Below are 20464 nucleotides of genomic sequence, written 5' to 3' on the forward strand. Positions count from 1 at the left end.
GGACGGCGACCATCCTTGTGGGTTCCCTGTGGCTGCTCTTCCAATTTAGAAAGCCTCCCGCAACCTGTTCCTCGTCCCCGTTTGCAGATGTCTGCGATTCCCGCAGAAGAGAGTGACCAGCTGCTGATCCGACCCCTGTAAGGAACCAGCGAGAGGGAATGAAGCCACGGGTTGTGAGGCGAGGAGGGTACCCGGGTGGTTGGGCTGTTCAGTCGGCCGCAGCCGGCGCGCCTCTGCAGTCGGCCCTTGGTCCCTTGGTCCGCAGTTGCGGGCCAGGCCTCCGGATGCAGGGCTCTGGAGAACTGTGGATAGGAAGGGGCCTGCTCGGTTTCATGGGATTTTGCTTTTTCCAAGGGAGGAGAGTATGTGGAGTTGGGGGGCGGGGAAAGAAGGTCTGTGGGGCCGCTGGGCGCTTTCTTGTTCGCCAAAGAGTGGCAGGCTCTGAGGGAACCGGTGACGCCGAGCATGGCAGGATGAGCGGAGGACCTGGGTAAGGCTGTGGCAGTGCGAGGAAGAACTAACCTGTTACCTCCAGAACTTGGTATTTGCCAAGATGGGAAAGGAAGTAAATTAGGGACTCGCTGTGAGCTCCATTCAGAGCTCCAACTCTGGGAGAATAAGGAGGGAAGAAAAAGCCGAGGTGTTAAGGACAAAATCTCAGCCCCTGACTGACCAGGAGAGGGCTGGCCTTTCACTGGAAATGGCCTTCTGTCAGAGAAGCACCTTGCAGATCTGGAATGCTGCTTAGAAAGGGAAATATAAATGTGGAGGAACTTATTCTGTAAGTGAGCAGCTAGAATCCACAAACATGCTCACTGTTAGAAATGAGTCAGCACCACATGAACACGTGCCTTTTTCAAAAGGCAGAAATATTTCCTTTACATGTTCATTTAGTAAGGACTCCTTGAGCACCTGCTGGGGACGTGCCCCAAGTTTGCCGCTGCTCAGTTCACACCTGTCCTCTCTTCCTGTGCGCAGCAAACACTGAGCAAGTGTCAAGGCCACACTGGGCACTAGGGATACAAATAAGACGGAGGGCTGAGTTAGCTGGATTCACCCTTTTGGAGGGAGCTGCAGCGCCGCATGAAAAGTACCGGAAAGATAGTTTGGAGGAATAGCAGACCATCACTTTGGAGTCAGACCTGAGGTCCTATCTGTACACTATCGATTGCTAGGACAGCAACCTCACTGAACCCATTTCCTCCTGTGGAAATAGTATAGCAGTACTTAACTGTGCAGAGTAAAGCCCATGGTAGGTGCTCAGTCAATGGTGACTACTGTAAGAGTACAGATAGGCGTTGCACTAAGGCCGTGAGAGTGCAAAAGGGATTTCCAGCAGAGAGGAGAATGCCACCTCATGCATCCTGGAAATTATGATACGAGCTGAGGCCTAAAGAATGAGTAGGAATTAAAGACAGCTGAAGTGTGGGCAAGGATGCTCCAGGCCGAGGAACTGGCACGTGTGAAAATGAGAGGGCTCTGTTTGTGGCCAGTCTCCCCATGGCTGCGGCTAGAAGATTAGCAGATGAGATGGTAGAGGCTGTCAGGGTCCAGCTTATGAAGGACATTGTGTAAGGATTTGGGGTCTTTATCACCAGTTATAGAAAGCCAAGGAAGGATCTTAAGCAAGGATGGGATGTGATGGAAATTATGTTTTAGGAAGATCGAAGATGCTCCTGGCAGCAGTGTAGCAAATGAATAAAAGGATGGAACAAGGGACTTCCCTGGCGGTCCAGCGGTTAAGACTCCAAGCTTCCACGGCTGGGGACACAGGCTCCAACCCTGGTTGGAGGAGCTAAGATCCCGCATGCCACGTGATACGGCCAAAAAAAAAAAAAAAATAGGGTGGATTAAGTGGAGAGAATCCAGTGGGATGAATTGAAATAAACCAAGTGATGAAGCAGTGAGAGCTTGGAATGAGTGAAATGAGCAGCAGAGGATTGGACAGAGAGAGGTTTAAGACAGTAAAGAAGTGAAATCTTCAGAACCTTGTAACCAATCAGATGTATTGTAAGGGGCCGTTGTTGGGGGAAAGGCAGTGTAGAGAGGAGTGTTAGGATGACACGGACTCCTAGGTAGGACAGCTGGTAAGTGGTTGTGTTATTCACTCCAGGAGTACAGGAGATGGGGCAGGTCTGGAGTAAATTTGGGAGTTTTATTGTTTTATAACAGCCTTATTGAGATTGAATTCACATCGGCACACTCATTTAAAGTGTACAGTTCAATGGGTTTTAATATATAGAGAGTTTTACAACTATCACCACTGTCTAATTCCAGAACATTTTCATCATTCCGAAAAGAAGCCCTTATATATCCATTTACCTCCAACTTCCCCAGCCCTAGGCCACTACTAATCTACTTTCCATTTCTACAGATTATCTTCTTTTGGACATTTCATATAAATGGGTTACAATATGTAACCTTTTGTTACCGCCTTCTTTCACTTAGCATAATGTTTCCACGGTTCATAATTTGGGAGTTTTTACTCATTCAATAGGTATTTCTTTAATTCTTTTTTTTTTTTTCCTGGCCATGCTGTGGCTTGTGGGATCTTAGTTCCCCGACCAGAGATTGCACCCATGCCCTCAGTAGTGAAAGCACAGAGTCCTAACCACTGGACTACGAGGGAATTCCCACAATAGGTATTTCTTGAGGTTTACTGCGTGTCAGGCAGTGTAGCTAGCTATACGTCGGTGAATGAAATAGACAACGTCTCTGCTGTTACGGAACTCTCATTTTAATAGTTAGAAAAACCATAAGGAAGTAGATACAATAACTTCATGTAGTTTTAAGTTATTATAGAATGTTGTGAAGGGCAGATGAGGGGGTGACATTTGAACTGAGACCCAAATGATACATAGGAGCCAATTATGTCAATATCTGAGGGCAGAGCATTCCAGAAAGAAAGAAGAACAAGGGCAAGGGACCCGAGGTGTAAACTTGTTTGGCATGTTTGAATATAAGGTGCCTGTGGATGTCCCGGGAGAGATGCCAACGCCAGCTGACTGACTGTTAGAGGTCTGGAATTCAGGAGGACAATCTGGCTACAGATACAAATTTGGAAGGTCCTCAGCATGTTAAAAATGTGACAATGAAGATCAGGAAGACTGAGAAGACGACCAAGGAGAGAACCCTTGGAATAACAGCACTTGACGGATGGGCAGAGGCAGCTGAGCAAAGGAAACTAAGGTGGAAAACCAGTAGGACAGGATGAAAGTGTGAAGTCAGTGAAACCAAGCTCGGAGAGGGACGGAGCAGGAGGGATGACATGCTGCCGGGAGAACAGTGAGATAAGAACTGAAAGAGGGGCTGTTTGCACTTAGCAACAAAGAGCTGTTCTGCAGGGAGAGTTTCAGAAGAGCGGTTGGTAAAAAGCCAAATTGCAGTGAGTTGAGTGAGTGGAGGTGAGGAAATAGAGGCAGAGGGTGTATGCAGCTTTTAGGAAGCGGGCAGGGAGACTAAAGGAGATTAGAATTAAGGGATTTTCTTTTGGGGATGAGCGTGACTGTGGCATGTTTAAATGCGGTTGGTGAGGGAAAAGCCAATGATGTAGCAGGCAGGGGTCGGTTCCTCCGAAGGAGAGAGTGTGCAGAGTGTAGAACCATGGTGAAATGATTAGCCTTAGAGAGAGAGGTCTGTTCTCTGTTGCAGGAGAAATGGAAGGAGGGAAAGATGCAGGTGGGTTGGTAAGTTGAGGAAATTGACAGCTGAACTGTACAATTTTTTGATGCAGAGAAAGCCGTGCTTCGAGTGAAGAGTTAGGATAGAGGGTTGGAAAATTTAGGAACGGGGAGAAAGGTTGAAATAGTTACCACACTAACTGTAAGAGAAAACTGAGCTAGGGACACTTAAGAGGGAGCGCAGAGGGCCAGTTACAGTGGAAGGCCAGGAATTCACAGTAGCGCTGTGGTGGTCTGATTTTCTCTGGAGTAGGATCTCAGTTTGAGGATGCATCCATCTCATGTCTGTCTCCTAGTAGCCTATGCGTTCCTTGAGCTCAGCGTCTTGGTATTAGGCCTTTCCGTATTCTAGGCACTTAATACAGTGCTTGGCAAATAGAAGCTGCCAGTGGTTAGGACTCTGTGCTTCCACTGCCGTGGCCCCGGGTTCAATCCCTGCTCAGGGAACTAAGATCCTGAAAGCCTCACAGTGCAGCCACACACACAAAAAAAACCTGCTTGATCTTGAATGAGTGGGTGAATCATGAGCTAGAATGGTTGGGGAGAGGCAGTCAGAGAAGGGGAGGGATTGGAAATGCAGGCGAAGTTTAACTTGAAGTCTTACGGGAATTGGAAAGCAAGGCTGTTTCATTAAGTTAAGAAGAAAGGAAATTAATTTGAAATACTTGGTATCAAATATACTGAAACAACAGAAAGTAGAAGGAAAAGGGAATGAGATTCACAGGTAGGAATAAGATAAGTCTATTTAAATTTAAGCTATTTGGTAAATGCATATTTTCATCTTAAAGAAAATGAAAGAATTTTAAAGTGCTGATGGGTTTTTACTTAAGTGCTAATTCAAGAGTCTTATTAAATAATCTGAATCACTGCTAGTTTACATGTTGAATACATCACTTTAACCGTAACATTCAGAAGGTTGGATTTAACCTTTGGGCTTCTCAGATCTATACCAGCTTCTCTCATAATTTTAACAACTGAAAGATCCCTGAACTCCCAAAGGTCACTTTTCATCTTTTCCCACATTGATGCTATTCTTTGCTATCTTTGTAACTTTGTGGAACTTTTATCTGCCTCAAGTGAGTGCTGGCATCAGATGGAACATAGTTTAAGTTGTAAAAAAGTTTGAATTTATTGGGCTTTATTTTGGTTGTTTTTCAATCATTTTTATTTCTTCCTTTGAATGTTGACAGTGGAGCTGGGCAAGAAGTGGGAAGATCATGTATTATTCTGGAGTTCAAAGGAAGAAAAATAATGGTAATTATTATTTTGTAGTCTGGTTAACAGTATGTTCCTGTCTGCCTCAGGTGTTAGGTCTTTTCTAGCTCGGTAGTTTTTTCTAGTTCAGTAGTTACCTGTTTAGCTCCCAGAATAATGTCATAGTTGGTATAGGTCGTCTGTGTAAAATGTTAATGTGGAAAACTGGTACACCTTCCACTTAGTAATTTGACAAAACATTAAGTAAACTGAGAAAATATATTCTAAGTTTGTAAAAGGGTCAACTGGATCTCCTGATCTTTTGTATCATCAAAGTCCCTCTTCCATTCCTGAAGGTCTGGCCAACCTAACTGCCCCACCACCAGTGGGAGACCCCAAGAAACTGGCCACCTGAACACATGCAGAGCTCCAGCCACCCCCGTGCGGTGTGACAGTAGGGCCCTGGTCTGGCAGCTTAGGAACCTAAGTTAGCACTAGGATACCTGGCCTTGGGCAAGTCATTCTCTCCTCAGCCCATTTCCTTGACTGAGAGGTGGAGGGACTAGAAGAGCTGGTCTCCGTGGTCCTCATTAGGAAGGCGGTGCAGTGGCTTATCGTGGTCCTTTGGTCCCATTCCTCTGTTTCTCCCACTCTTAACAGGCGTATGGCAGACACGGTCATCTCTTTAGTCATTTATTGTATTAATTGATAGGATATGACCAAAATGAGGATATAACCCCTTAATGACTGACTCTTCAGATTTTGCCTTCTAATACTTAAATTGCCCTGATCAGGGAAGTTTCCAGTTTCTAATCATTGTCTTCTCACAGTAGTCGCATCTGTAGTAGCGAATCTATAAACTTTAAAAATGTTCACCATTTCTGATATTAAAGTTCTTGAAAAAGAGTTCATTCGTTGTTACAGTGCCCACAAAAAGTAGCTGGAAAGAAGATGTCTTGTATTTTGTGTCCTGTGACTCTAAATGTGAGCTACAGTTAAATTTGTTTGGAAAGTTAGAGGTAATGGCGTATTTGCCCATTTAATAAGAATTGCGTTCCAAATGCTTCCCACATGTATAGAGTCCATCCTGATTATGTATGGTGTGATGGGTCAGTTATAATTATTGTCTGTTTGTTGAATGAAGTTTAATATAATGTGGAGGAAATTATGATCTTTTTTCTATTTCTCTCAGTTGGACTGTGGGATCCACCCAGGCCTAGAAGGAATGGATGCTCTTCCTTACATCGATTTAATTGACCCAGCTGAGATTGATCTCCTACTAATTAGTCAGTAAGGTTTTTTTCTTTATTAAGGACACTGTTTTTCAAGGACTTTTACCGTAAAGATCATTCTTTGCCAGATTTTAAGGTTCTGGTGTTTTAAGAGTATTTTATACGAGGAATTATATTGCAGACATCTAAGTCTAAGACAACACACCATATCATCCTCACAGGTGAGAGAAGGTTACCATGAAAAACTTACTTTCCCATCTCTAGAGTGAGAAGAAGGTAACATATGCCTTGGATCCTTGTGAAACTTAAGACCAAGAAAGCTCTTTTGCAGAATATCTCCTGAGGCCACTGTGTTGTCACATTGTTCTGTGGGAACTTCACATATAAACAGTGACATGTTTCAACTTTATACGACTAAAGCGCTTGTTATAATTTTAGCTGTTGAGAATAGGTTTGGCTACATTTTTATGTTTAAAATATACTTTTAATATCCTTTTCTTACACTAGAACTAGATGCATTATTCCTTCCTTCTGTACATACCTATCCTTGGTGTTCTGAAGGTATCAGTATGTAATTGTTACATAGAACTTTTCTGTACAATGAGTTTTATTACATAAAATACATGATGGATAATATTTTAAGAACTGACAGAAGCCCTTTGTTTCTTTTTAAGTTTCCATTTGGATCACTGTGGAGCTTTGCCCTGGTTTCTACAGAAGACAAGTTTCAAAGGAAGAACATTTATGACTCATGCCACAAAAGCTATTTATAGATGGCTTCTTTCAGATTATGTCAAAGTTAGGTAAATTACTTTTTTAGATTTATACATGCCCTTGGTTCTACACAATACATACGGTTCAAGATATAGACCATTTTGTGTTTTGAAATGAGATGTTTTCTTTCTGTTCACAAGGCTGTCATTAATTTAGTCATTCATCATAACAACTCATCAAATACCTGTTGTGTCCCCAACACCTCCTTGGCCTTAAAGTCTTTATGTAGTTTTTGCATCCTTTTAAATCTTTGCAATGTAGGTGAGTTATAAGGTATGATAGCTATATTTTATAAATAGAATTTCATAATTTTATTAAAATTTAAAACAAAATACATTTTACAATGCTGTATACTGAAATCTTTTTTTGGATGATTTGATCTAAGGAAATTGACTATCTTAATTGAAAAAGTTCTCTGGGGAAGTTTTCTCCAGTTGCAAGAGGAAAATCTACTCCTTTACCAGAAAGTTTGAAGGATTTTTATGATACCTATAGCACAAATGATTAGCCTTCAGAAGTTTACTGTTTAATATGTATATTCCAAGGGTAGCTAAGATGCAATTTGTTATTCTTCTATATAAATACAGAAGAATGGAACAGTTATCCTTAGTAATAATTATACTGGTTAACACTTAAAGCTTACCATGTGCCAGGCACAGCCCTCAGTTCTTAATATATGTTAACTCATTTAATCTTCATATCAACCTCATGATGTAGGTTCTGTCGTGAATCCCATTTTACAGATGATGAGACTGAGGCACAGAGAGGTTAGGTAATTTGCCTGTGATGGTCACAGTAAGAGACAAAGCTGGGATTTGGACCCAAGCAATCTGGCTCCAGAGTGTGTGTCCTTAACCCCTACTCTCTCTTGCTTTTTTGGAAGTACGTTAGCATAATTTTCAGGAGAACACGTATGTTAGACTTTCTAACACGACCTTTTCTCTTTTAGAGAAATCTTTTCACATCCCAGAGTGAAAAACTCTGCATGGTTCAATGTATGTGAGTGAGTTTATCTCGCAAGAGTGTTGGGGCAGGAAGAAAGGTTGAGAAGTACTAGCCTAAAGAGTACTTTGCCTTAATTTACTGTTTGTGCTTTGCTTAAAATCATGCTTTATAGCTACACACACTGAACATTTTTATTATAATAGCAGAGTAAAAAAAATACACAAAAGGTCCAAGAGATTCTAAATAGCATAAAATGTACAATATAATTTTAAGAAATACATGGATATGTCATCCACAGATAATTTCTTTGAGTTCAAAGACTTGTAAAATCTTACCATTAATTTTTGTTGTTGGCATCTTTAAAAATTTAGTAATATATCAGCAGACGACATGCTATATACTGAGACAGATTTGGAAGAGAGCATGGACAAAATTGAAACCATCAACTTTCATGAAGTGAAGGAAGTTGCAGGAATCAAGTTTTGGTGTTACCACGCAGGCCATGTCCTGGGAGCTGCCATGTTCATGATTGAGATCGCGGGCGTGAAGGTACGCTCTAGCTCGGGAATTTCCTGCTCACAAGAAATCAGTGCAGGGCTTTAAAGAATATTCCCTAAGACTAGCAAAGTGTCAAAACACTGAAACATAAGATAAAATTAAGTTGATACTTTTTCCTTGTAAATATCATAGTTCATACCCCCATGATAATAATTCTCTAATCATGATTAAGAAAAGAGAACGATAAGCATCTCAATAAAGTCCCCTCATGTTAACGTAGGATTAATTCCTTTTCAATGTCCCTAGAAAACTGAAAGCTCTTTAGGGAAGAGCCTTCTTTGTGGCTGCATGCATTTAACATTGAAATACGTTTTGGCATTCATGTCCTCTTGATATTCTGGGATTCACATATAAACCCCTAAAGAGGGTAGACTGCGTGAGTGAAAGAGGTTAATCAGAAAGGATCTTTCCAACCATCTTTGATGAAAAAGATTGATGGAAGTCTTGAAAAACTTGAGAAAAATGTAGGTGGACTAATGGATTTCAGGACTCACTTGTGCACCAGTTCTCAACTCTGGCTGCACATTAGAATCACTTAGGAAGCTTTCTAAAATACAGGTGAAGGACTTCCCTGGTGGCGCAGTGGTTAAGAATCTGCCTGCCAATGCAGGGGACATGGGTTCCATCCCTGGTCCGTGAAGATCCCACGTGCCGCAGAGCAACTAAGCCCATGTGCCACAACTGCTGAGCCTGTGCTCTAAAGCCCGTGAGCTACAACTACTGAGTCCACGTGCCGCAACTACTGAAGCCCGTCCGCCTAGAGCCTGTGCTCCACAACAAGAGAAGCCACCACAATGAGAAGCCCGCGCACCGCAATGAAGAGTAGCTCCTGCTCGCCGCAACTAGAGAAAGCCACGCGCAGCAACGAAGATCCAGCACAGCCAAAAATAAATAAAATTTTACAGAAATAAAATTAAAAAATAAAATACCAGTGAATCTGAGAGAATGACCTTGGCCTTTTATTTTTAAGTTCTCTGGGTGACTTTTTTTTTTGGCCTCATGGCAAGGCTTGTGGGATCTTAGTTCCCCGACCAGGGATTGAACCCAGGCCCTCGGCAGTGAAAGCGTGCAGTTCTAACCACTGGACTGCCAGGGAATTCCCTCTAGGTGATTCCTCTGTGCAGCCAGAGTTGGGAACCAGTGCTATAGCGTAATAGTGTTCTGCATTTTGTGTAGCTGCTCATTGTTTGAAATTCGTACACAGTGACGTGTGCTGCGTACTGCTAAACCATCTATTCTTGCCGCTTGCTCAAAAGCACAGAAAATAAGCAGAAAATAGTACAAATGCAAATCTAAAGTCACATTTCAAATTTGATGAAATTTGTTGGAGATAGGATTTTATCTTCTATCTAGATAGGTTTTCCATATACCTCAGTAGATTTCCTTCCTCATCATCATGACCTTTTTCTCTAAGATATTGAGCATATGTCTCAAGTTCATTAATATAGAGGTTATCTTTGTGGGCTGATTCTTGGAATATATTATTCCCATTAATTAGGTTTAATAATTGAAACACTGGATGGTTTATGACTGAATTACTTTACACATTTTGAATCAGACACAAGCACTGCATCTAAATTCATCAGTTATAGGCCACTTTTTTCTATTGAACCTCACTTTCAAGAATTTATGAGCTGAACTATTGACAATAGGCAGGACATGGAAGCAACCTAAGTGTCCCATCAACAGATGAATGGATAAAGAACATGTGGCACATATATACAACGGAATATTACTCAGCCATAAAAAGAAGTGAAGTTGAGTTATCTGTAGTGAGATGGATGGATCTAGAGTCTGTCATACAGAGTGAAGTAAGAGAAAAACAAAACCATATGCTAACACATATATATGGAATCTTAAACAAAAAAAAAATGGTTCCGGTGAACCTAGGGACAGGACAAGAATACAGACAGAGAGAATGGACTTGAGGACATGAGGGGGAGAACGGTAAGCTGGGACGAAGTGAGAGAGTAGCACGGACATATATACACCACCAAACGTAAAATAGCTAGCTAGTGGGAAGCAGCTGCATAGCACAGGGAGATCAGCTCAGTGCCTTGTGACCACCTAGAGGGGTGGGGTAGGGAGGGTGGGAGGGAGACACAAGAGGGAGGAGATATGGGGATATATGTATATGTATAGCTGATTCACTTTGTTATACAGCAGAAACTAACACACCATTGTAAAGCAATTATACTCCAATAAAGATGTTAAAAAAATAAACTGGCAAGAAGTGGCAAAAAAATAAAAACAAAGTGATCAGGGAAGCTGGTAGACTTAAGAGTAATTTTATAATTGGTTTTACTTGAATGATCTGTTAGAAATGGCATGAAACTCCCATTACTTTCAGAATGTAAAGACTAGTGGTAGAAGTGTAACACGGAGAGGATCTGAAGATATTGAAAGTAAAATGGAACTCAGTAATTGTCCTTTTAGATATTAATGGAGTATAAAGTCTTTTGACCAATAAAAAAAAGAATACTGCTGAGAGAAAGTAAAGAAGACCTAAATAAATAGGTCTCTGAATTGGATGATCTCTACTTTCCTGTTCAGTGGATTGAAGCTACTCAAGAAGTACTTAGCAATTGCTTTTAAAAGATACCAGTTTGGGATTTCCCTGGTGGTCCAGTGGTAAAGAATCTGCCTTACAACACAGGGGACACGGGTTTGAGCCCTGGTCCGGGAAGATAACCACATGCCACGGAGCAACTAAGCCCGTGTGCCACAACTACTGAGCCTGTGCTCTGGAGCCCATGAGCCACAACTACTGAGCCCACGTGCTGCAACTACTGAAGCCTGCGCGCCTAGAGCCCATGCTCTACAACAAGAGAAGTCACCGCAGTGGGAAGCCTGTGCACCGCAAAGAAGAGTAGCCCTCGCTCGCTGCAACTAGAGAAAGCCCGCACGCAGCAACAAAGATCCAACGCAGCCAAAAATAAATAAAAGAATTTATGAGCTAAAGATAGTAGTAAAACGAAGCCTTCCAAAATCCTAACTTTCTGGCTTTATCTTTTTCACAGCTTTTGTACACAGGTGATTTCTCAAGACAAGAAGACAGACACTTAATGGCAGCTGAAATTCCTAATATTAAACCTGATATTCTTATCATTGTAAGTATTACTTCCCTGTATTGTAATTAGTGTAATGTAAGCAGAATTTTTCTAATGGGAAAAAATATCATCTCATTTTCATAATATATGATCAGATATAAATGTGTCTGGGTTTTTAGTATAAAAATTCATTTTGGGGCCTCTCTTTGTAGTGCAGCTCCACTTTCTTGCTGTTAAATATATTAACTCTAGTCTAATATCAGAGATGATATGCTGTCTCCTGAATATTCTTGTCTAGGTTGATTACCTCAGATTTCTCGAGTATCTTAAAAGGTTGTGTAGAATGGCACGGCCCCACTGTCTTTGCCATGGTAACTGTCTTTTGGCCTGTAGCACCTGCTAACTTTATGTGTATGTTCTACTGGACTACTAGGTTACGAGTCTCAGAAAAATTTTAAAAATATTAACTGTACACGGAAGCTTTGGTGGAGAGGGGGTGATTGGTGAGGAGCAAATTAATAAATGTGCATTGGGCCTGTGGTTTATATAAGAATATCAAGGACAGTTAGTTCAAGGTAGAAGAGCTGTCTGTTTCTCCCTCACCACCTACGGCACCCCCCAGCTGCCCAAGAGTGAGGGACTGGTGTGTGTTGCTGTCCATGTGCAGTGTGTCATGAGCAAATTCAGTTGGCTCAGCTCACAGTATACTTGGCATATAAACTGACCTTAAATTAAAGGAAGTTTTTTTTAAACCCTCAGGAATAAGAGTTATTTTCATTATATCTGGTACTGTAGAGCAGTGCTTCTCAAATTTTAATGTGCTTATGAATCATCTGGTGATGCTGTTAAAATACAGATTCTGATTATGGCTGGGCTGGGGCCTGAGATTCAGCACTTCCAATAAGCTCTTGGGGATGCCAGCGCTGCTGGTCAGTGCACCACACAGTAAGGTCTAGGGGATATTCTTAAACAAAACTATAAGAAACAGTATCTATTTCTGATTTATAAGCTTTGACTTAACAGAGGTGGGAGAAATATCCTTTTCCCCAGCCATGGAAAGCAAAACGCTTTAGAAGAAAAAAAAGGCATCACAAAATTATCTTGAGCAGGGAACATACATTTTTGGCCTATTTCCTGATTCCATTTTCTAAAAAGTTCTTATTACTTGGATGTGAATTCTAACTTTTGTATCTGTTCTTTCCAACTAGTGTTCTAACAATATATGTTCAAGTAAATGGCATATTAATAGAGAAATAGGTCACTTTGCTTCTGCATTTCATTGGTGTTTAACTTTTGTATTCTTTGAGAGTTATCAACCTTGGTCTCAACACTTCTGATATGTTCTTTAGGAATCTACTTACGGAACCCATATCCATGAGAAGCGAGAAGAGCGAGAGGCAAGGTTCTGTAACACTGTTCACGATATTGTGAACCGAGGGGGCAGAGGTCTCATTCCTGTCTTTGCTCTTGGAAGGGCTCAGGAGCTTCTCTTGATTTTAGGTATGGCTTTTCCTTTTTATTTGGGAGAGTCTCAAAATCTTCCAGTGCAGTTATATCAAGATAGTTGCATGTCCTTGGATAGGTCATTCTACCCTTTAGGGCTGCAGTTTCTGTATTTAAGAATAGGGACTTGGTGCCAGAAAGAGCCCAGAGCAATAGTGAGTCTCATACAGTGCTACTGGAATATGAATGGTGTACCATCAGCATCAGAAGTCTTAAAAATATGCTACCCTTTGACCCAGCAGTTCAACTTCTGGGAAATAAATACACAGAAAATTTTGTAAGTAAGACAATTCATAATTCTAAATATTTTTAAGTAAATATTATGTTAGTAAATATATTGTAGGAAAAAATCATGGTTCAGATGAGTCATTACGTATTTTTACGTAATATATTAAGTGGACCAAAAAAATAGGGTCCAAAACTGTGAACGCTGATCCTAGTTAGGTAAAAAACACACAAATGACTGGAAAGACATTTAAAGATACCCAGATGTTAAATCTGGATAGTGAGAAAGTGGATGATTTCTTTTTCATTTTCTGCTTTTCTCTGTTTTCCAAATACTTCAATGAGCACGTGTAACTTTTTGTAATAAGGGGAACAGTGGGTGTCCCTTTTTGCGTATATTTGTATTTAATGACCCTTTTTAACATTCTGTGATTATTTTCTGGGGAATACACTCTTCTTAAAGAGTAACTGATAAGTGCCTCGTACGTCTATAGCTTCAATGTCAAGAACTAGAAATGATCTTGAGCTCTTACTCTCAGTTCTTCTATCTGTACGATGACAGGGATAAGTAGTATCCCTGTTACACTGAAAAAGGAAACAAGGGAAAAAGAATAAATGGCCTCAGATCAAAAGCAAATCTGAGAGAGACAGGACTTAGTAGAAGCTAAATTTTCTAAAGCCTAAGCCAGTCCGTTTTCTCTTGGTTCTTCTTTCAAACTGCAAGTCACATTTGTCGTTGTAGAAGTCTTGAAATGGAAAGTCTCCATAACAAAGTAATCTGAGGAGCAGAAGAAATTAAGAGTGAAACCATGTTGTCACCATCAAATTGAGTTGCCAGATCTAGCAAATAAATATACAGGACACCAGTTGAATTTTAATTTCAGATAAATAATAATATTTTAGCCTAGGTATGTCAAATATTTAATATATATTATTATACTAAAAATCTTTTATTTGTCTGAAATTCAAGTTTAATTGGGCATTTGCTGTGTTTGTCTGAAAACCATACTATCAAGTATATTATGATTCCTTTTATGAGTCAGGACTGCCCTATACACTTGGTTGCTCCTTGTCCCTTAAATTCCCCGTGTAATGCGCTATGATAGAAAGAGGGTAACTGCGCGAGCCACTGGTTTCAGATCCCACCTACGATCTAACCATGTGACCCTGGGCAAATTATTCAACTTTCTTGAACATTTAAAACTTTTTCTTAAAAAGACACCCAAAAAAATAGGAGACTGATGTGATCATGGGATGTAACATACTTTGCAAGGTATTTGAGAAATCATGAGAGTATATATGAAAACATCGATACCACTAAAAATTTTAATTACATCTAAAAGAACATGAACAATTAAACCAGAGGGCAAAGCAGGAAATGTATTTGTAATATGCATGGCAGGAAAAGTCCCTGTCCTTATGTAGAGTTTTCACTTATAAATCAAGTGGAAAAAGAACATTCCCACACTTTTCAACCTTTATTAGCCTCAGCTTCCTAATCTATAAGATGGAAATAAATCTTCATAAATTTGTTTTGAAAACAGGAATAATATATGCAAATTGCATACTAGACATTTAATAAATTTCCTAAATGCAGGTGTACCTAGTAGAATGAATGATGTCCTGGCCATACTACCTTCATAATATTTTGGGATTTAATGAGGATTTTCAGCTAATTTTTCAGTGAAAACAAGCCTTCTTTTGAAGATATGTTGCCCACTGTTTTCAATAATTATCAGTTAGCAGTTTTCTAAAAATATAGTCACACAATAATGTGACTTTTTTGTGTTCAAAATCGGTTTTAACTCCTTTGGTGGTCCTGTCTTGTAATTAGTAAAGTCTAATTACAAAGTATCTAATATCAGTAAGTCTATATGAAATATTAATAAAACATTTTATTTAAAACCATCACAGAATTTAGTGTCTCTCTGGAGTAATAAGTTATGGTCTGTTATTCAGCATCAGCTTCTACCAAATTATTTTTAGAAGCCTCCACATTTGGGGCTACGATCACAGCATTCTTTGTAGGTCACGTGTTAATACTTAGGGATAGGTTTTGTGAGAGGACTGCTACGGGCTGGGAGAAATACTTGCAAATGACACGACCGACAAGGGCTTAATTTCCAAAATATACAGACAGCTCATGCAAATCAATATCAAAAAAACCAACAACCCAACCCGATCAAAAAATGGGCAGAAGACCTAAATAGACATTTCTCCAAAGAAGACATACAGATGGCCAATAAGTACATGAAAAGATGCTCAACATTGCTAAATTATTAGAGGAATGCAAATCAAAACTACAATGAGGTATTAACTCACACAGGTCAGAATGGCCATCAGCAAAAAGTCTACAAATAAATGCTGGAGAGGGTGTGGAGAAAAGGGAACCCTCCTTCACTGTTGGTGGGAATGTAAATTGGTGCAGCCACTATGGAGAACAGTATAAACGTTCCTTAAAAAACTAAAAATGGAGTTACCATATGATCCAGCAATCCCACTTCTGGACATATGTCTGGAGAAAACTCTAATTCTAAAAGATACATGCGCCCCAGTGTTCATAGCAGCACTATTTATAATAGGCAAGACATGGAAGCAACCTAAATGTCCATTGACAGATGAATGGATAAAGAAGATGTGGTGTATACACACAGCCATAAAAAAAGAATGGAATATTGCCATTTGCAACAACATGGATGGACCTAGAGATTATCATACTAAGTGAAGTCAGTCAGACAAAGACAAATATCATATGATATCACTTATATGTGGAATCTGAAATATACAAATGAACTTATTTCCAAAACAGAAACAAACAGAAAACAGACTTATAGTTACCAAAGGGGAAGAGTGGGGCGGGGGGATAACTTGGGAGTTTGGGACTAGCAGATACAAACTACTATATGTAAAATAGATAAACAACAGGGTTCTACTGTATAGCATAGGGAGCTGTATTCAATATCTTGTGATAAACTAGAATGGAAAAGAATATGTATATATATGTATAACTGAAGCACTTTGCTGTACACCAGAAACTAACACAACATTCTAAATTAACTATACTCCAATTAAAAAAAAACAGAAGGAAAGAAAGAAAGAAGTTCTTGTTTTATAAGTTTGAGTTAAGACCAGGCTAATTTTTCTTAACCTCTTTAAAATATAGTTATGTGCTTTATTTCTTGTCTGAATTTTAAAAAACTAATTGTACATGTCATTTATTATTTGAACTATTTACTCCACATAACAAAATATTTGTTTCTTGTCAAATCTCTCTAGATGAGTACTGGCAGAATCACCCAGAACTCCATGATATTCCCATATACTATGCATCGTCTTTGGCCAAGAAGTGTATGGCGGTGTACCAGACATATGTAAACGCCATGAATGACAAAATCCGCAAACAGATCAACATCAACAATCCCTTTGTTTTCAAACATATTAGTAACCTTAAGGTGAGTGCTTGTGAAGAAAGAAGGACAGATAATACTCAAGTAAGTCGTTAGTAGTAGGAGATGCCTGACATTGATTCTGTGGCTGCATCCTTGCTGAAGTCTTACCTTTTCTGAAGCAGGCATCACTTTTCTGAGGGAAATCAAAAATTTAGCAACTGGCATTCTTTTTTGCTTAAACAAATATTGCCACCTGTTGCAAGTCTCTGCATGTTCTCAATATTTACTGTTGCTAAGTAACTTGGATTTCTCTGCCATAGAAATAAGAAGCCCTGATGAGAAAAATATCTGTTACATATTTTTTCTGTTCCTACTCAAACCTAATCATCTTTTTCATTAGCACTGCAGATTCCATATATGAAAATGTTCATGTTTATATTTCTAGAGCATTCAATAAAATCTGACTTCCTTTAATTTAAAAAAGTTTCATTCGAACTAATGCTCTAATCATAATAAACATAATACCCCAAATAATTCAAGTAATAAGTGGTCTTCCAGTTATCAGTAGGCTCTGTTCATAAAGTATTATTTTTTAAGTTAATTGCTTAGGAATTAGAGCCAAGTTTTCCCTCGAAACAATATTAAACTTTTTAGTTAGATTTTCTGGCCAGCTCAAAATATTGATGAAGTGTACAAAGCCATCGTGAGTCTTCGGGGAAATTCTTTCAGAGTTCTCTCTTGGGTGGATAGAAACCCATTTGACTCTTGCTTTTACTTTCTGCCTGCCTGCCTGCTAGGCACTGAAAACGGTCCTAATTGTCTTTTAGCTACCGTAGAAGGTTTTGAAGTCAGTGTGAACTAATTGCTTTTTATCATTTTGTTTTCATTTCATTCCCAGCCTAAATCAACTGTTTAGGGACTTAGAAACTAGACTTAAAATGTTTATTCGTCTTGTCAAGGCCCTTCCAGTCGTGTGATAAACCTTTTACCTCACTTTTCGGTATTCTTTACAAATAAGGAATGCTTTGTCAAACCTTGGTATTTAACATGCTTTTACCATTCCTTTTCTTTCTTAGAGCATGGATCATTTTGATGACATTGGTCCCAGTGTTGTAATGGCCTCCCCAGGCATGATGCAGAGTGGCTTATCCAGAGAGCTCTTCGAAAGCTGGTGTACTGATAAGAGGAATGGCGTCATTATAGCGGGATACTGTGTAGAAGGGACGCTTGCCAAGGTCAGTCAGAGCCTGAGACCATCGTGTTCTTCCTAATCAAGGCTGCAGAAGTGGCAGTATCCTCCCAGGTTTTTCCATTGAAGTAGTTCTTTAAATAGTGCAGGTTTTGATTTTTAAAAATGAGGATGGCAGTAGGCAGTTGGAGATGTTCTTAAGGTTGAAGAATGAGGTCCTCAGCTGAGTGGTTGGCACATGAAAGTTTGAGACTCACTCATCTGGTTGCAGTAAGAAAAAAAAAATGGAAGGGAATCTATTTGAGACAAACACATGGATACCTTCATCTGATGAGAAAGAGGTTTACTAATAAGTGTTCTCTTGAAAAGCTGGAGAATGTGTTTGGGTTGATTGCCCATCTTACTCTTGATATAAGGTGGTTGATATTAACTCTGAGGTATATAGACATTGATGTGCAAAACTTTAGAGAAAGTTTATGAATATTCCTGCATCATGTTCTCTTATCTTTTATTGATAACCTCAATTTTATTTTTTTAATACATTATGATTCCCTGCTTTAATCATTTTTATTACATTACCTTACTCTGTAAGTCACTTAGACAGTGTTGGCTGTGTATCTAAAATAGATTTCCAGAATAGAGATACATCTGTCCTTTATACAAATCCTCTTACCTGGAAAGTGACTTTTTAGAGCAGATAGTTCAGGATACAAGTGTATCTTTCTAATCATAAGTTATAATTTTCATTTCGAGGATCCCAGGTATATTGAATTTTTGTTAATCTGCTTACTTTCCTGATTAAATGTTTGCTTGATCGAGAAGAGAAGTATTTGATATTTGCTACGTCAGTAGTGTTAGAATGCTTTTTGTGTTAAAGGTCCTAAACTAGTGTAAGACTTTATGGCTGGGTGAAAAAGTAGAAAATGTACCTTTTCTTTTCTAATTAGAGAGTTTATGTGTTTTGTTTTGTTTACTTTTCTTTGTTTTTTAACAGCATATCATGTCTGAACCTGAAGAAATCACTACCATGTCCGGACAGAAGCTACCACTGAAAATGTCTGTTGATTACATTTCTTTCTCTGCTCACACAGATTACCAGCAAACCAGTGAATTTATTCGTGCTTTGAAACCGCCTCATGTGGTTAGTCTGTGAATTTGATTTTCAGCATTAAAGGCTGGAAGAGGCATGCCCAGCAGCAGCTGGTTCTCAGAGCAGACACTGCCTTCCTTACAGCAGCCGGTAGCGCTCTCAGCAGTGCCTTCACGTGCACTTGCATCTGACCTTTACCACTCCCCTTTGACTTAGGCAAGCTGTGCACTTCAGTCTTCTCCATTTTAAATGGCATCTCTTACTCAGATCTACCAGCTCCAGTGTTCTTTTCTGCTGCGTTCTTTCTGTTTTTTTCTGCTGCCTCCCCAATAACTTAAGAGCCCTGGCTTTGCAATGTGACTATTTTGAGTCCCAGCTCCATCCCTTACTTGCTATGTAGCCTTGGGCAAGTTACTTAACCTCTCCTTAGCTCATGTGTAAATAGGGGTGATAATACCTCATAAAGTTATTGTGAGGACCAAATGAGAGCACATATATCTAAAGCACGTAATAGGGTGCCTGGCAAATGGGAAATACCTATTAATGTGGAGAGAGGAGAAAGGCAAGTCATAATAGTAAAAGCTAAAGATGCAGTTAGATGTGAAATACATTACACAGCTCCTTACTAATGTGATTTGCTTATATTTTTAAGTTTTATGTAATTATTACAGTAACAGTTATATTTTGGGGGGACTGGAGAGAGTTAAGCTAAAAAAAAGTATCTTAAATCAGAGGAACACTTATGGAGCATGAGTCTAGAAAACAGATGAAGCAATGAAGTACCCTTTCTGATTGTAGCATGTATCAAAACTTCATTCCTTTTTATGGCTGAATAATATTGCATTGTCTGTATAGACCACGTTTTGTTTATTCACCTGTTGATGGACACTTGGGTAGTTTCCACCTTTTGGCCATAAATAATGCTGCCATGCACATTGGCATGTGACTATCTGTTTGAGTCCATTTTCAGTTCTTTGGGGTATATACCTAGGAGTGGAATTGCTGGATCATGGGCTAATTCTGTGTTTAACTCTTTGAGGAATCACCAAACTGTTTTCCATAGCAGTTACACCATTTTACATTCCCACCAGCAATGCACAAGGGTTCCAGTTCTCCATATTCTTGTCAGCTTGTTATTTTCCCTTTTTAAAATTGTCACCATACCAGTAAGGGTGAAGTAGTACCTCTTTGTAGTTTTGATTTTCATTTCCCTGGTGACGAACGATGCTGAGCATTTTGTGTGCCCTTTTGTTCGTTTTTTAGTTTTTTCTAGCATATAGTCCTCACAGGTAGTTACCATTGGCCCTTAATGAGCAGATTCTTTGGTGGAGAAAATCCCTCACCTACTTGGCTTAATAGCACGTCAAGTTTAGTTACAGTGTAGGCAGTTCATGGGTGCCTTCTGGTGTGTGTTGTTTATGGATATCCTCCCAGATTTTAAAGCTGTGCAGGAAAAGCTGTACTGCTCTCTCTCTGGAATCACCACCTCATCCTCAGTCCCATTTTGTTGCTCTCCAGACTCTGTCTCTGCCGTCAGTTTAAATTCCTGGATTGAATTTGATGCTTACCTTCCTCCAATAACCAAGTCAGCAAGTCTGTCGACACGATAAAATAATAGTAGTGTTGGTGGTAGTG

At 39.6% G+C, this 20464-nt stretch overlaps 1 protein-coding gene across 3 annotated transcripts in view; it reads left to right on the forward strand.

Annotated features, from left to right (window-relative positions):
* The first annotated feature begins 9 nt into the window (after window positions 1–9).
* CPSF3 (cleavage and polyadenylation specific factor 3) overlaps window positions 10–20464 on the forward strand; it is a 43558-nt gene continuing 23103 nt past the window's right edge. The window contains exons 1-10 of one of the 3 annotated variants that reach the window (XM_082851588.1): window positions 10–137; window positions 4871–4934; window positions 6067–6164; window positions 6781–6909; window positions 8197–8374; window positions 11404–11493; window positions 12783–12933; window positions 16438–16613; window positions 17627–17785; window positions 18734–18880. In XM_082851588.1, coding sequence (XP_082707714.1) covers window positions 88–137; window positions 4871–4934; window positions 6067–6164; window positions 6781–6909; window positions 8197–8374; window positions 11404–11493; window positions 12783–12933; window positions 16438–16613; window positions 17627–17785; window positions 18734–18880 — 1242 coding nt within the window. In that variant the 5' untranslated portion in view covers window positions 10–87. Of the gene's footprint in view, window positions 138–4870; window positions 4935–6066; window positions 6165–6780; window positions 6910–8196; window positions 8375–11403; window positions 11494–12782; window positions 12934–16437; window positions 16614–17626; window positions 17786–18733; window positions 18881–20464 lie in introns of those variants that run through there. The other 2 variants (XM_082851590.1, XM_082851589.1) reach the window with 2 other exon arrangements.

The sequence above is a fragment of the Leucopleurus acutus genome (assembly GCF_964270905.1).
Source record: "Leucopleurus acutus genome assembly, chromosome: 12".
NCBI lineage: Eukaryota > Metazoa > Chordata > Mammalia > Artiodactyla > Delphinidae > Leucopleurus > Leucopleurus acutus.